General features: G+C 37.3%; 1 protein-coding gene across 1 annotated transcript in view; it reads left to right on the plus strand.

Moving 5' to 3' along the window:
* The window catches only part of LAMA2 (laminin subunit alpha 2), a 386413-nt gene that overhangs the window by 266150 nt on the left and 102146 nt on the right, over positions 1 to 18117 (plus strand). The window contains exons 28-32 of the mRNA XM_072855832.1: positions 4392 to 4509; positions 10233 to 10367; positions 11027 to 11151; positions 14266 to 14352; positions 15245 to 15438. Of these exons, the coding sequence (XP_072711933.1) occupies positions 4392 to 4509; positions 10233 to 10367; positions 11027 to 11151; positions 14266 to 14352; positions 15245 to 15438 (659 nt within the window). The remainder of the gene's footprint in view (positions 1 to 4391; positions 4510 to 10232; positions 10368 to 11026; positions 11152 to 14265; positions 14353 to 15244; positions 15439 to 18117) is intronic.

The raw sequence follows: 18117 nt of genomic DNA on the forward strand, positions 1-18117 counted from the left end.
GGAATTTTCTCTTGCAAGTGGGAAATGAGCTCAAAGTCAAAGATGAAAGAGTACTCCTTTAATGAAATGCTACTTAATCCAATATATTAAGGGCAGATATATTCAACATTTTCTATTCAGTTTATTCATTAATAAGTTAGATGATGAAATAAAGACAATGCTTACTAAATTTGAAGTGGACATCAGACAGCAAGATGAGAGGAATAATACAAAAATCTGCTGCAATTTAAAGGTCAATTGTAAGATTTTACATTTTGAAAGGAGTAGTCAATTGAACAAACAAGGAACAACTGCTTAGTTACCTATTCTTCAAAGAGGGGCCTGTTGTTTACAATATATCACCAGGTGAACATGATTCAGTAATGATACTCTTGTTGAGAAATGCTAATATTCTAGGTGCATGTATAAACAGGTATGGCCCACAAAGTGCAAAATATTAATCTTTTACTTCCATGTAACACTAGTAAAGCCTAAGCATCAAGTTTTGGATACTGGAATTCAAGAAAAAATTATTGAAGTGTTCAGAGGATAACAGTGAACATCATCACAGGTCAGAAAATATGACCTGTGGAGAAGATGTAAAGAACCAGATTTATTTAGAAATCAGAAATTTCTAAATTTCTGATCCATAAAATGTTGTCACAAAGAGAAGGAAAATAATCAGTTCTCTGGTGCCATGGTAGTTAAGTCAAAAAAGACAGGAGCTTAAGCTTCAGCAGGAAAGATTCACATTAGACATGAGAGAAAAATTCCTGGGGGTAAAGAAGTTCTGGAATAGATTACATAAACTATTACTAAAAGTTTTTGATAAGTAATTCACGGTATCCTTTGCAAGCAAAATTTATTAGCAAGGACACAGGAATAATTGGAGATAAACTCCAAAGGTCTCCAGAGGGCCCTTCTATGATTCTGTCATAAAAGTGATAGGCTAAAATTAATTCTGGATTTCTAGGTCACAAATAGGTCTATAAGAACATGACCTTTGGAGTTTATGAGGGTGAATAGTAGGGGCAGATACAATGCAACGTTGCAGCACTGTGTGACAGAAAACATAGTCATTGTTGCTGCTATTGTCTCTATTTAAAGTATGTCATTTACAGAAAGTATTCTTCCAACTTGCACTGGCTAGATGCTAAATATTAACAACAGATGCCATAAATGTTTTACATTGGTTTCATTTATTTTTGGCATAGTCAATTTAGGATATTGTATTACAAGCACAGGGAATTCCCGTGGAAAGAGATAGGAAAGTAACTCCAGTGCTACATGGAAAATCTGAGAAACATATCCATGTTTTGTGTCTGTTTCTCCCCTCCTTTCCCTTTATGCACTACAGATCCTAGTTCAGCTGTGGAAGCAAAAACTGAATACTATCTCAGCTCAAGCAGCATAAGTTATGAAAATGAACCTCCCTTTTCATGATTTTGTTCTGAGATGCGTATGACCATCGTGACTGAACTAGACCTGCATTGTAATACAGCACCATTTTATCAAGGCTACCTAGTAATGAGGCATATACCAGGACAGAGGAGGAGTTTTCAGTTTCAGGGCAGGTTTGCAAGGGGGCACTTAAAGAACCAAAATGTATTTTTACAGCGTCGCATTTCAGAATGTGATGTTTTATATGACAGCAGGACTTAGCAAAGAGTTCATCTGTTCTTTCTGGTAGCTCTCCATCTGAAGTCATAACCTTGCATATCATACTGTATTTGATTTTGGAAGTGGTTATGTTACAATAGATTTCTATGATCTGTGTAGTTACGTATGTAACATTCATCACATGGCATGTGAGACTTTAAGTAGGAAATAAACAGCAGGAATACATTATTATTTTTTTCAAGTTAGCACCTTGAATGATTTCAGAGGAAGTTTTGCTTAAGACCACAAAATAAATCCCCCAAAATGTTTTTAAAGGTTAGTGGAATATTAGCTTGTGTAAGAATTGAAGGCTTTTATTAAAAATAGTCTGAGACCCTCTAAAGGGCAATATTTATGCTCAACTTTAAACATATGTTTGAATTAAGTGACTTAGAATAAATCATTTGTTTAAATAGAGTGTGTTGTGCTTTCTAAATAAGGGCCCTGTTCTAAACTTGTAAAGCTTCTCTTTCTGCCTGACTGTGCATAGTAGAAAACTATAAAGCAAAAGAAACTGTGGATGGGAGCAGGAAAATTCTATATATGAAGTCTTTTTAAAATTTTTAAGGTTCTTAATACTGCCTTAATTTTGATTGCAGAGTTTAAAAGCTGCAGACAAGTGATAAACTACAGGAAAAGCATTTTAAAATAAAGTCAAAGCAGCAGCACCAGCAGTTGGAAGCATAAAAATAGCCTAGTTCTAGCATTAGCGCTGTATTGGCTATATAGTCTAGCAGCAATGCTGATGTTGTTTCTGCTTCAAAGCTGCAGCATTACTAGTGATTTAGGGATTTCTGCTCAGAATCCAAAGCCAAACATTTTTATCCTATGTTGTTCATTTTGTTGTGCTCATTTTCACATTCACTGCCCTAAATTGAAACATTTCTTTTATTAGATTTTGTTTTGCTTTTCAGGCAACTGGGCTGTGATAATAAATTAGTTTGAATTGGAAGTATGCTTTCAATTTGAGTGTGAATTATTTCAATATCCCTGACACTGATCAGGTAGCAGTTGTTGGGCTGCTGCCTATTAGACATGTTCCAAGAATCAACCAAGCCTGACCTTCCTTAAGTAACATTTTCACACAAACAACAGGTAGCTTTGTGGTCCCAGAGTATATTATTATGTAAATATAGCTTTCTGACAGTAAATAGTTTTTTTGCAGCACACAGACCGTTGCTTCAGCCTTGAAGATGATGGGGAGGCAGATTTCATTTTGTTTCTCTGTTAAATGTACAGAGATTTCAATGTAAGCTTACATTGACATATCAGATCATGTCAAATGGTTTTGCCCTCTTTATTTTCAGTCTTCTGTTTTGACCTGGCTTTGTTTGCTTGGGTTTTTTTGTTCAGTTTCCCTGCTCCACTGAAACCCTTTCTTCAGGTGGTAAGAAGGGAGCACAGGGTTTAAGTTACTAGATGATCTGGGGATTTTGCATTGACACAAGGTAACAAGAGGTATGGGTCTGGTCACCTAAGCTCAATCGCAAAACTCTCATCTAGTTCAGCAGTGGGCATTTGCTTTTCCTACAGTCATCCTGACATCAGTGCCTATATGCCAATGTGCAGAAGAAGAGTGTCACTCAGTCGCTCAGTAATCAAAGTTTGGGAGTAGATGAATGGGCTATGAGCACGAGGAGGAGTTCAGCAGTTCTGTGAGCTCCTCTGCATTAGCCCTATGCACAGACACTTAATGAATAGACTCTACCAGCATTATCGACATTTATTCAGCTAGTTAGTCACACGTTCTTCAACATTTTCTTTGAGGTTGGCAATAAATTTGAAGCTTTAAAATTTACACTATTCTACCCTTTTTGTTTCTCAAAGATGAAGTAAGGGGTTCCAGATGATAGCATTCCTTTAAACAAACTAACAAGCCCCCAAAATAAAGAAGTCAGCTAAAAGAACAGCATTGTGGTACATTAGGATTAAGTGTATTTCATTAGATATTATGTTTGTTGTCTTTGTCCGTGAGGTACTCAACCCTATTTGGCAGGTCAGCGTGCATGCTGGAAAGACAGGGAGTGGTTGAGAGGCAAGGATATTATTATTAATACAATCAAACAAATGTTTGGAAAATTAAAATGTTGGAAGCTCTACCATGAAACATATCCCTTTCTAGCAGATGCTTCTGTAGTAGGATTTCTTGTTTGCTTTAAATTGTTTGTTTATGTGTCTAAATGATCCTAAGGAAAAAAGAAAAAAGATATCTGGCTACAGATCTTAAAATTTCTGCTAAAAAGGCAATGCCCAATGTCTTTGAAGTCTGCTTTAGAGCTTGTTAGGTTGCTTTAGTTGCTGAGGATAGCTTTTATTTTATTTTTTTTTAAATAGTTGCCTCATTACAAGCTCATTTAGTGAACAATTTTATTGCCGTACCTATGAGAATCATGAATCGGAACTGCATTTAGTATGTGACTTCAATTTCTTAATGAGTCCCTCCAAATGAAGAATCAGATACGAGCTTTTGTTAATAGTTTGGCTGAAAAGAGATTAAAAAAAAGAGAGAGAATCAAGCAGGAGAGAAGAGTTAGTTATACTATTGCCTAGAAATGGAAAATGAGACTGGAGGTGGTGGTAGCTTTGCTGTTTCCTTAGGAGAGGCAAAACTAGTGCTGTTTGTCTCCTGTAGATCAAGGAGCCTACGAACAGCCTAATAAGACCATTTTCTTCCATGCCAGCTGACTATGAACTAACTGGGTTTGAGCTAGTGCTTGACGAATCTCATTAGAGATGTTTGCTCCTTTTTTCAGGATTTCTGAGATCTCACTGGAAGTTGCTGAAGGCGGCACTGTGTCTGGGATGACTCCTCAGGCTTACTTGATTGAGAAATGTGACTGCCCATTGGGTTATTCTGGTTTGTCTTGTGAGGTACAGTACTAACCTGACTTCCAGTAAAAGTGTTTATACCTTCTTCGGTCCATTCATTAGTAAGGTATGATAAGTAATTAGAGTGTGAATACATTTAACTGGCAACAACTCTCCCTTAATTTAATTTAATTACATTCTTTCTCTCTCAGGTATCTCTCTCACAAGGAATTTAAGCACTTCTTTTTGCTTTAGGCAAATATGCCACTGAAACCATGGCGATGACTCGAATACTTAGAATACAGGAAAGTGAGCTTTACTGGGTCAGCATCTCTGAGGCTGAATTGTGTGACTGATGCTGACTGATCAAGCCTTTTTGGACAGATAAGGGTATACTACTATTGTAATGTACTGTGTACAACAGATTGTACTATGTTATCGTGTTATGGTGAGACATGATATCGTAACAATACAGTTATTCCAAAAGGCTGAACTACATGCATCATTTTATCATGATCACGATTCACAGAAGCTGTGGAGAAAAACACAGGAAACCTCTATGTCAAATTAAAAAAAAACACAATTGATTCTATAAATTATTGATAGTTGTAAGTAAACTACAAATTAACATTTGTAATAGTGAATAATTAAAGGTTACATACTACTTATTCCTGAAAAGCTAAAGATCTGTCAGTTGTATAAAATTAACCAAATAAAGTATAAAAACAAATTTGAAAACAAAAAAGTTAAAAGAATGTTATTAAACTTGTAGCACCAAGCACTCTAAACAAAGCCATGCAGAATTTTAGAATTCTATTCCGTAAAGGCTTTCCAGATTTTTAAGTTTCCCTTGTTTGACATCTAACTTATCATTTAAAGTTTTAATACCTGTATGATTGACTGAAATATATTGTCTTGAAAAAAAGCTAAACAGCATTTCAATTTTGATTTCTTAAATATTAGTATTATAATGAATAACTCAAATAATAAAAAAATTTAAAAAGAGAAGTAATTTCAAAAGCAAAACAAGAGATAGTGCATTCTGAACAGTTGGTCAAAAAGGCAGCTCATAGTTGAGAACCTGTAGATTCCTCACACTGATCTTTCCTCTTGAAACTGTTCCAATATCATGCCTTTGTGGATCAACACTAATAGGATGAAAGTTGTCCATTTTGCTTTCATTTTGCATGCTTGACTGGTCAAAATAGCACTGCAAATGCATTAAAAATGTAGATGAGAACCATTCTGTAGCATGTCTGTGCTTCATGAAAGAAGCTTCATGGAAGATGTTTGTTGCGTTAAGAGTTACTGTCATGTAGGAGTCTGAGGAGTGGCTGGGGAGGGGAACCCTCCCGTTGAGTCACGAGGTTCAGACAGGACCCCCTTGCTTTCTAAATTCCTTCTCAGAGAGGAGTCTAGGTGCGGCTAAATCCAATCCTAGTCTCAGACTTGGTCAATGGTTATTTTCTAAGGACTGTATATGCAGCCATTCATCAGAGTAAAGGCGACAGCATTAATTTAAATGTGCTGCACCCCCAGTCTAGTCGTGTTGCATGAACTATCACGGCCACATTAATAAAGAGTGCAGTTTATTAGAGCAACAGATACACAGATTCTTTGGGTTACCGGTGATAAATTTACTGTCTGCAAAGCACGTGCAAATACCAAGAGTATGAGTGACACTGTCGGCTATAAACGCGTTAAAGATGATAAAGCAACTCTAGAGAGATTTCTGAGTTTCCCAGGGAGGCACTTGGAATAACCAAGTGTTCGAATCTTACCCAAAGGCGTCCCGATGGGGGGCAAGAGAGGCTCAGCCCGTCGACTGATCCCAGAGGTCAGAGTGGTACGCGATGGTGTCTTCCCTAACATTCTCTTTCTCTTAAGCCATTTTATACTATCTTTCACCTTTTGGGTGGAGCTTGAGTGACTCTAGTCATACATCTTTGTTTAGGATTGGTGTAAAGTTTTCTCACTTCGCTTTTAAAGGTATAAGCTAGGAAAAATTCAAAGCGCAAGCTCAGTGAGGGGTGGTCGCACCTTGGAGGCAGGTAGCTTTTGGGATGAAGGTGTGTTTTGGTATTATAATGATGTTATAATGAGCAAAGTTCATCAAAGGACAGCATTTTGTCAGAAACATGACGGACTGTTGGCCCAGGATAGCAAATGTGCAGCTTACCGGTCACACACAATACCTTTGAGTTCCCATTTAATTTCAGAGCCTGGCCACGGCATCTCCACACTGCTCCACCCTCCGAACAGTACCTCTTAGAGTCAGTACACCAAGCTCCCCTGGCGTCACCGACATCTAAGGTTACAGGCCTAGGGAACTTCCATGGAATGGCCTTGCATGTCAGCCGCATTCCACCCGGGAATCTTGTTCAATGCTGTACCTTACCTAAAAGTGTCAATATAAATTTAATTTCTAAGTCACCTCCAGCAATTATCCCACAGATGTTTTCAAAGCTTTAGGAAATGTCTACTGCACATGTTCAAACTGTCAGTTTTCTGAATACTTATAATTTATTCAAGTGGATCTATGAAAATACATGGAAAAGGGCCACTGAGTTCTGGCAAATATCTTTCCATTTTACTCCCCCACAATTATTCTTCTTCCAGTGCTGGTATAGGACTCCATAAGATCTTGTCCAGTCCATCCACAAAAGCTTGCCTCCTATCAAATTTCAGTACCCCTTATATAAGCAATGGAGCTGCTTGTGAAGAGGAGCAGAAATTCTAGAACATGGTCTAAATAGTGTATTTTGCTTTATTCTTAGAATCAGTCTAATCACAGTGTCTTAAAATAAAATAAAATAGATCTGATACTAATGGAAACTTTTGTCCTGTACCATTGAAGTTTGGTAAATTTCTAACTCATTGAACACTGGGAGAAAAGTGTTGGTCAACTAAGTGAGCTGGGTGGTCCTTATACATGTACTATATTTATTTTTTTGCTTATCTAAATATTTTCATGCTGAAGACTGCATGATTCAAAAATGCCCAAGTTTTATAGAAAATAGCGGACTTGTATGCGTTTGTAAAATGTATTTATGATAGGTACCAGAGAAAGTGTTTAAGATGTAATACTTCGACTGCAGAATAGGAGTTAATATTATTGACTGTATGTGCTCTTGATGATGAGACTGGCAGTCTTTCTGTGTGCAAACCAGCATGTTTTTATTATTAAGCAGGACTAGCAATTCCAAATGCCTTTGTTGCAGTTGCTAGGTGGAGGTAGCAGGGAACACCACCTCGAGTATTCTGCAAATCACTCAGACATCCTGACTAAGTGGGATCTTGTAAACAGTTCCCCCAAGCTAGCGGTGGGAGTAAATGAGGGAGTAAATGAAGGGAAAGGTGCCTTGTTATCTGCAAGAACTCTGCTCCCTTCAGACGTCGTACAGGATTGTGTTACGCAGCAAATGAGGCAACAGGAACAGTGAGTTCATAGGAAATGCGTGCAAGGAAGTGAATGAAGTACTTTTCTTTGCACACTATTTCAGTAAAAGCACACACCTGAAAGTGTGTAAATACACATATGAGAAATTAACCAGCTCCAGCATTTGCTCAAGAGTACAGATTTTTTTAAAATTACTGTAACAAATTGCATTTTCAAAGGAAAATATATGATAATGTAATTAGAACTTTATTTTAATTCACACCCACCAGGGGCTGGAATAAATGTCTCAGTTGCAACCTTCATACTTTGTGCTTAATTGTGCAATCTTCACAGGCTCATAACTTAGTTTATTTTTAGTGTGCTCAGTGAAGGTTATGGTGTGTTCTGTGAAGGTTTATTTAATTTCAGCAGGAGAAAAAAGCATCTGATACTCAGGCATTTTTTAAGCAAATGCTAACAGGATATATGTATCTATTTCATGATTTATCCTGTAATTGCATTGTGAGGACTATGTGCACAGCAGTTTGTACTAGAAGTGACATTTATATCTTTTTTTTTTTTTTTTTTTTTAATCCAGTAGCAGGCTGAAAAAGCAGTGATAAGAGTTTCCCTAATGGTTACTTCTGAAAAACTTCCAAACTAGTAATGAAAAATGTAGTCTGCTTCATCTTTTGTCTGTGCCCTGTTTCATCTCAGAAATGCTTAGATCAAAATAGATGAGAAGAGTGTCAACAGCGTATCAGAAAAAAACAGTTAGATTTGTCTGAGGATGTACCATATCATAGAATCATAGAATTATTGAATGCTTTGGGTTGGAAGGGACCTTTACAGGTCATCTAGTTCAACCCCCCTGCAAGAGCAGGGACATCTTCAACTACATCAGGTTGCTCAGAGCCCCGTCCAACCTGAGCTTGGGTATATATTTATACCCCAATCCTAAAAGTTACTCAGAACTTGTAAAGCTGTGCTTTGTCCCATTTTATGTTTGGACAAGGACTCTTCTGGGGATGCAGAGGGAGGAAAAAATTAGGAAATTGTAGTAAGAAAAAAAATTATTTTTGTTTGAGATTATTTATCTAAATTGGAATTCTTCACAAACCATGAAAAAACAGATAGACTGTTTCTATGCTTCAGAGATCTTAATGTAGTCTAAGTCAAAATAAAAGTGGAAAAGCAGAAGTGAGTTGCATTGCTTTCTTTGTGATTCTAAAGAAAATAATGTTGTTTATGCTTTTTCCATAACTTGGACTCCTGGAGGTTTTGGCAATGATTATAAAACTGTCAGAGTGGTGTCGTATGCACAGAATCTAGCATGTCAGCTAGTGCTTGACTGAAGAATCCTGCTTTTGATCACGAAAAGTTACTTACTCCAGATTCTCTTTTGTTTTATTTTGCATCCATTTTATTGCTGTTTGAAAAGTGTACTACTCACATTCTTTCCAAAAAGGAGAAATTGTGGTCAACAGTAGGAAATGACCTCATCAGACAGCCTTCACAGGCTCCTAGCACCACTAGGTGGTGGGATTTATACATGGGACGAGTAACTTGTCTGCATGCACTTACCCCTAATGGTCTGAACTATCAAAATGGTCCTGTTTGTATTCTTATGCTGCCATAGCTGTGTGCTTTCTGGGAGCTATGTAGACACTTTCATATATTTGCATAATAAGCCTGAAATAAAGATCAAGTGCTTGATTTTGCCTGTGTCAGCTTTGCCAGTAATTTTTGGGTTGCTCTCAGAATTTTATTGCCAAGCTGGGGTAGAGGAGACTTAGTGATAGATAAATTTGAATTGGGGCTAATAGTCCCAAGATGTGTAAAACCTGTAATATTTTGAATTCTTTACTTTTATGGGCTTTAAATTTTATAGCTATAAATAATGCAGCCATGCAGCCAGTTTTTTGACTATTATCATTCAGCTTTTGCTTGTTATCCGTCAGGCAATATGTAGGCAGATATTAGCTTGTCAAACCTGAAAAACTCACCAAGGGCGAAAGAAACAGAATCGTCATGCTTGCTCTCCACAGTCCATGCAAAAAAATTTATTTCGAAAACAAACTTTATTCTTAAGAAATGAAAAGAATGATGCTTGATGCACAGTGAGAACAGTGAGGTGTTCTGCATCTGAATGAAAGGTCTCTCAAGCTGTAATATGAAAAGCCTGGTGCCAGTGGAGTGCTCCAGGGATTTTTCAGCAATATTTCCAATTAGGGCTGGCTCTTGTTATCTGTAAAGTACTGTATATTGTTTGTAACACAGCTGGAAGCCTGTCAGGTTCTTTTCGCAACTTGTAAAAACTGGTGATTGGAAAGATGAGCTTGCAACGCTCCCCATACCTAGTCCACTCTGTAATGATCTGTTTTCTTCTGCATCTTTTTTATTGCAGTCATGCTCTCCAGGATTTTATAGGCTTCCATCTTCACCTGCAGGAAGGACACCTGCTCAGTCCTTAGGCGCCTGTGTTGTATGTCAGTGTCATGGACACAGTGCTATGTGTGACCCTGAAACATCAATTTGTCAGGTATTATATTTCTCAACTTATGCACTAGGTTAATCTTAATGTAAAATTTGTAAGTAAAGTAACTGATCTAAAAAACCAGAGGACAATATTTTAATCCAATTTTGCTTAAATAGCTTAAGTGTCAAAGCTAAAGGGAGGTCAAAAAAGCAAACCATTTACCTTTAAAGCTTTCCATTCTGATTTTCTAGAGTTCAGATTATGCAATGCTTTACTACCGCTGAATTACTATGCGTATAAAAAGAAAAACTAAATATCTGCAAACTAAAGAGGCAATGTACCATGTGTCATGCAATAAACACAGCACTGCTCTTATAGGTAATAATATGTGTGACCTGATACAGTAAGATTGAATTTTAATTGATTATTTCTCCTGCTTCAATGGCTGGAACAAAAGAGGGAAGGAAGGATGAATGGGATAAGAAATTCCATAGGATACATCTGGCTAGCTACAGGCCTCCATTCTTTCTCCTTGTAAACCCATATATAACTCAGCAGGCATTTGATAGATGCTTAAAGCAAGCAGTCCCACTGTGAATCATATCAGGGAGAGAGAAATTATGAATCGAAATAAGTTTGAATCCCTGAGGCTGGGAACAAAATGTTGTCTGCTTTCTTGTAATTATCAAATACAGCTTTCATTCTGTCTCCTTCCTCTGCAGAGTTGTCAGCACAATACTGCTGGTCACCACTGTGAGAGATGTGCGCTGGGATTTTATGGCATTGTCCAAGGCTCTCCGGATGACTGTCAGCCTTGTGCTTGTCCCCTATTCGTTTCTAGTAACAAGTAAGTAAGCAAACTAATGATGCAGAATTACCTTTCCAGCAAGCAAGAACTTTGTTTTAGGCTCGCTGTGTCCTTTTTCAGATGGGTACAGGAGAACTGCATCATGTAAGCCATGCTAAAAAGTTTCGTATCTACTTTTGCTAATTGATCTTCCTTTAAAAGTCAGAAATTGCTCCCTTGCTAATTTTTGATGAATAAATTAATAAGTGGTAGAAAATGCAATACTCAACAGATAATGAATGTGTGTTATAAAGGTATTCTCACAAATGAAGCTAGAGCAGAACTCAAGTACAATATAGCCACAAGGGAGCCGTAAAAAGTCTTATGCTCATATATTATGTTGGTATAAATGTGTTACAGTGCCTTTCTTGCTCTGCTCTGGAATTTATTGATTCCTTATTTAATGTTACATGAGTTTTAGGCAATTTGTGAAAGACAGAATAATTTAAAAGCAATATAGTTATTGCAGCATAAATTTTATTGGTTGCTTTATGCTAATGAGCCTTGCCACAATGTCTCCACATGTGTTCCCAACAGATGATCCTTTAGCACTTGAGATTTGTTTGTTGTTTTGCTGAGAAGCTCTTAATGATATTTGGAATCATACCATAGTACTGCTCTGAAAAGGTTTGTGTTTCATGATTGTTCTCTTGAAAGGTTGGAAGCATTCCTTAAAACCATTTTTCTGTGCTTTGTCTGACCTTTAGGACCTCGTAGTGAGTATTTCAGCCAGTATATCTGAGAGGGGTTTTTGGTTTGTTTTTTTCCTTTCTTCTTCATTTTATCATTTTGGGGTGGTCTGAGGTTTATTTTGAAGGAGGGAATCCCTTTCTCAAACATCAGTAGCTAAACGCATCATGATCTTTCATCCACGGCAAGTGTTTTTAAGAAGACTTCCAAACCTCATAAATACCACACTGAGAACAACCAAAACAATTACAAAAGGGGCTTAAAGAAATACCCTTTATCTCAGAAAGTTATAATGTGGTCTTAACTGCAAGTTTTTCTGAGTTGTACCCTTTTTCATGAATATTTTCTGTTATGACTTGGTTATGTGTTCTACCTACTAGTATGAAGAAAGGACATTCAAGTTGCAAAGAACAAGATCGACCAAGCTTCCCAGCTTTGCGCATCAGCAAATACACTGGAAAAACTTTTTCTGTTACTAACTGGCAGTAAGAAGTGCTGAAAATATCACTCGATCCTATTCTTTTTCTGGAGCTTAAGAACCTTTGGTTGCCCAGAAATACAGGTGTCAGATCAGCACATGAGCAGGACTCTTCACCTGGGTGGTTATGGCACCCTGCTATGAGAATTTAGACATATTCTCCACGCTGTGCTCCAGAAATCACTTCAGTAGCTTATCTAAAAGCTAACGTAAAACATGGGAAGTGGGTGTCACTGAAGGGCTCCGGGTAGTACGCGTACCCTGGGTGTGCACTCAAATTGCTGAGCTGCCTAGCAAGGGAGAGCAAGCACAGCACCAATACCTCATGCAGCCACACGGCCTGCATGGCCGCGGATGTTGTCAGGGCCTTTTGTGTCATGCTCACATAAAAGTGATTATGAGGCTTTTTTTTTGATCAAAAGCCTTCATAGGAGGCTTTTGAACAGTTGGCTTAGGCTACATGCCTAACTTTTAGATGGATAGGCCTAGGTGGGATAGATCCATTCCATAAAGCTACAGAATTAGGTGGAAAACAAGGGTATCACACCTTGGATTTCTGTGTGTTGTGCAGCCCAGTGAAAGCTCTTCAGGATACTATTAAGGAAAAAATTCTAACTACCTGCATCTATTGTATGGTAGTTGAGTAATCATAATCTGCATGAAATGCAGATAGCTAATGAGCTATTGCATTAGCTTATTATGTCATGACTGACATGATGATATTTGTGAATTAGTATGGTGCAATTATTTTTATTTATGAAATTTTACAAAACTCCACTAAGGTTTTAAATGCTGTTTTTGTATTCCTGTACAATCAGCAGTCAGCTTCAAACATGATGAGCTGAAAAAAAAAAAGAACAGAGAGAATGAATTGTTCCTGGGGGTGCGGATCTATTTTTATAGAGTTGAAAGTGTGTTGGATAATGAGTTTGTGAGTAATAGATCAATTTGTTTACCTTTTTTTGCAAAGGTGTAATTTTATATACTCATTCAAGCACTATTGATTTAATGCATTATAAGCAAGTTAGAGTAGGATGCTGACTGTACTGTACCAAGAAGGAACTCTGGGCTCACCGCTAGCCACCTCTGTGCTTTTCTGGTTCTTCCACAAAGAGCTGAAAGAGTTTTACAGTATTGCACCATTTTAATATTTAGCTGTGTTTCTTTTCCCCTACCCACCCTTTTTGTTCATTTTAACTGTCTGTGCAGGCACTTAATGTACTAGTATTCCAACAACATGCTACTTTGCACAGTTCCCATAGGTACACACTGCAGTCACTAGTTACTCATCTATGTCATGAGTTAGGAAAAATAATTTAGTGTCTTCTATGATTAAAATACGACCCCTCCCTGCTGATGAAGGAGGTAGCTTTTAGGGCTTTTTTCTCTGTAAGCCAGTCTTTTCTCTTCAGTACGTCCTTGAGAAGTTCATCTGACACAGCCTTTTTGAAGATTCCACATGGCTATGACTTTGGTTCCTTTCTCCCTCTTTATGTCTTACCTTTGAGTAAACTCTTCCCAGCTTATCTCCTTTTATTCAAGCTAAAATTAAATCAGACTGGAAAGGCTGGATGTTTGTTAGCTCAGTTTCTTAATCTTTTGTTTCACATCCTTCCCATGACTATCTTTTCTTGATCACTGTGAGTGACAGCACCATTCAATCACACAAGCCTACAGCATGGGCGTTGTTGACTCCATCCCCTCTGATATGACCCTCATTGATTCTACCCTTCCAGCATTTTGTCTAAATTGTGCCAGTAGCACAGCAAGGCATTCACAAAATTCTTAATAGAAAGGAGGGATCTCCCACAGGTGTTTATAAACAGATAAGAAAATGCTGACACTTACATTCAGAAATGGAGCTTACCATGGGCCCTTCTGCACAGCTGACTAGAGTGAAATGATGCAATAGAGTGGAAAAAGCTTTTTATTTGCTTTTGTTTTAGTTTCAGCCCTTCTTGTGTTGCGGAAGGACCCGGTGATTACCGGTGTACTGCATGCCCACCTGGATATGAAGGCCAGTACTGTGAAAGGTAGGATAAATGGAAAAAGAAGAAAGAGGGACAATGAAAGGTGGGCAAGACGTGAAGGAGAGCAATGTCCTTCAATACTATAAACATATATTTACTAATATTTAAATACCTGCCTTCAGATAAGTTATTTCCTCTTTATATGTTGTTAAAACTCAGCCATAATAGGCAATTTTTATTGTAAATTGATAATCGGTGTTACTTATATCACAGATATTGTCCTAGTCTTACTTTCTGATTTGTGGTTTGTTTTTTTTTTTTCCCTGGGCCTCAGAAGTTAAACTGAAAAATATGAAATTTATCTAAAATTAGACACCATGCTTATAGTGTGTCTTGATGTCACTCATACCCTTTGTTCTAGTGACTATTGTGTCCTCATGGGCACTGACTGTGAAAGGCTCTTATATATAAACATATTAATGACCAAATTGCAAATTAATAACCTAAACAGCAGCTGTTGTCCCATCCATAGCAATGCTGTGGGATTAAGAAGATCAAAATTAGCAAGTGTCTACTATGAGATTTCACTTCTAACACAAAACACACATGGCTAGTGGGAAAAAAACAGTCTATAGACCAAACACTGCTAATATAAAAACTTTTTTGTCATGGTATAATAGAAGTTTAACTGAAAACTGTTAGGAGTGTGGAATCACTTTTGCATACTCCTTCCATGCAGACTGTTCCATGTTCTGGTTAAAAGTTATCAGTTTGGACAGTTTGCAGCATTTCCTCCTCTACAAATGCATACTGAGTCATAAAGCACCAAAGATTGTTTTTAAAGGTTCATGAATGAATGTTCATATACATTTTATTTACAATCTCGCTAAGTATTAATTGTAGTACACCGTGTGTCTCAGTTGGCCAAACCTGGTTTTGTATTTGCAATATCTAGATGTTCTTCTGGCTACGTGGGAAACCCACAAACTCCAGGAGGCTCCTGCCAGGAATGTGAGTGCGATCCATACGGTTCCCTGCCTGTCCCCTGTGACCCTGTCACTGGACGGTGTACTTGCAAGCCTGGATTCACAGGGTGGAAGTGTGTTGGATGTGAATATCGGCATGCACGTGACGGCATGAAATGCATTTGTACGTATACTAATGTAATTTTGGAGAATTTTTGATTGTGTTTGTCATATTTCAGAAATTCAGCCCTGCTTGTCCATCAGTCAGTTGTGCGGGTTTCTTTGAAAATAGTTGCCAGGTTTCTTACTGCTTTGGCATTCTGGTCCATTTTTTTCACAAGCCTTGAGATGTTAGGAAAACTCTCAATACTTTTTAATATGCTCACTAAAAATTGACAGCAAAGCTTTGAAGGATTTCTTTTTGTGGGATTTTGAAGTCTGTAGTTTTGCTAAAGATTGTCACTGCTCCTGTGACAATATTTGCTCCTAGTGAATATTTATTGTTGTCCAAATGTTTAACCAGCAATTGCAATGCTCTATGCCATGAGTCACACAGAAAGTTTTTACCAAGGTTTGCTTGGTCATGTTGGTTCAACAACCACCCATTGGAATTTAAAAGACATAAGGAATGACAGTACAATATATCCAGGAACAAAGACTTTTCTTTGATTAAAATAGAAAACTAATAGCCTAAACCACCAAGTTAGTGTGTTTACAGTACTGGTATCTTTGCCCTACCTTCAGTTCTGATATGTACCAAGTGTCTTGCCTTTTATTATTGTTTGGAATTTTTTTCCATGAAATTGGATGATGTTTGTTTTGAGCCCACAATCTCATTTCCCATGCTATTGTATGCTTATGTCTTATCAAAAAAATTCAGGTAGCAAAACCTTTCTAGAACACTTAGTAAATCCTGACTGAAATAAGGCATTTTCCTCTCCTCCATCTCCCCCAGCTTAGTAGGAACTAATTTTATTGTGATCTTTTTTTTTTTCCTCTTGAGGCTATCATTGTTCATTTTAAAGTAGAATACAGATAGGGATCCAGTAAGTCCATAGTATGTAATATTTCTTAATCTGTGCATCTTTGAATATATTGGCAAGGCACAATGAACTGGTTTTAATGTTTTACCTGATTTTTATCTGTTATAGGACTTTAATTGGAGCTTTTTCATTTTAGGGGTTTTTTTGCCTATGTGAGGGATATGTAACATGAAGGCAAGTAGATACCAAAAAAAGGCTCTTTTTTTTATTTTTTTCCACAGAATGCATTCAATCTTTACCTCAATACCCAGAGGTGTACCAGAGGTCTCTAATATTAAAATCAGCTAGTACAGCTCAAACAAATTGCAAACATTTTAAAAGCAAATTGGAAAAATAAAGAAACCAAAGAAGTGCTAAAAATGGCTGAAGGTATCATATCAGTAAAGAATGAAATGTGTGGCTTCTTTGAGAGGTTAAAGAGGAAAACATTAGGCATGTAGGGTCGGAGACTACACAGTGCAGAACATTGTTTCACTCAACTTCATGGTTGTGATCAGCTCTCAGAGAGTGATCGGGACTTAGCAGAACTAAGCTTCTAAATGTGACTATTGAGTTCAGTGCTTTTGCATTAGTCCTGATTCCCAGGTACAAGTCTTCTTTGAAAATGAATAGAGAGATTACTGGGAATATAGACAAAAATACTTCTATTTCCATATTATTAATAATATGACATTGGTTCATTGATGAAAAGCTTAGTGTGCTTAAGGGAAATAAAGTTCTAATGTGCTGCAGTGTGATGTAGTTTAGAACTTAATTCTGAACTATCATATATCTTAAGGTCTATTTTAAACTACAGCAAAATAAGTGCAAATAGAATAAGTAGCTACTTAGCTGAAATAACTACGCTTTGGATTCCATTTTGTGGCTTAAATGTCAAGGAGAATTGTAATCACAAGTTAAGTTCATAAGTGTTACAGCTACAAAATTATTTTAAAATAAGGACTGTTTTTTCCAGAGTGGCATCTAAACGAAAATTACTTAATTTTTCAATATCCTGAATACCTGTTACATTATTTCCAGTACTAGCTAATGTTTTCAATCTCAGGCACCGCGTAGTATGTTTTTTACTGGTCATTTACTTTATCAGCATTCTGAAAAGTCTTTTGGATATCCGGGATGGCAGAGTGTCTTTGTACAAAACAGCTTAAGTGCAGGTTTTCATTTGTAATGCTGTGTGCAGGCAAATCAAATTTTCCACCTTTTTGCTTTGAAAGATGTGGTTCGCTATAATCTTTGATTTAACTGCAACATATTCATGTGCCGGTGTTGAAATGTAGCTACACTACCTGTAGCGGCATTTTTACTGTAACTAGATAATCAATTTTCACCATAAAAACAGTCCTTTGCATGTGCATATGGACATTTCATGTCATTGCTAAAAGTGAGGAATCAAATGAAAAGATTTCTTTCCTTTAGTCATAAAAATAGGAACCACCTATAGGAACAGATGGGAGGTACTTTAAATCTCCCCTGTCACAGGAACTAGTCTGTTACTATTGACACCACATCAATAACATCCATGTCATAAATAGCAAAAACTGCAATTAAATATTTCAGTAGACACTTTATGCCTATTTGCACTCACTATATGATTTTCCCTTTGTTTAAAGGTTCCTCAACCCCCATATTACTCCAAACCCGCCTTTGCTAATGCAGGGCAATACTCCTGACATGGTAGAAAACCACCCTCATCAAGAAACCATTTACCTTTGTAGCCTGTGGTGGACACAGGGGCTGTGGCAGACAAAGGGAGTGTGGCAAGCATAGACTTGGTGGGAATTTGCCTGTGATTAACACTGCCTAGTATGTCACAGGCTTCA

This window comes from Ciconia boyciana, chromosome 3 (genome assembly GCF_034638445.1).
Source record: "Ciconia boyciana chromosome 3, ASM3463844v1, whole genome shotgun sequence".
Classification (NCBI taxonomy): Eukaryota; Metazoa; Chordata; class Aves; order Ciconiiformes; family Ciconiidae; genus Ciconia; species Ciconia boyciana.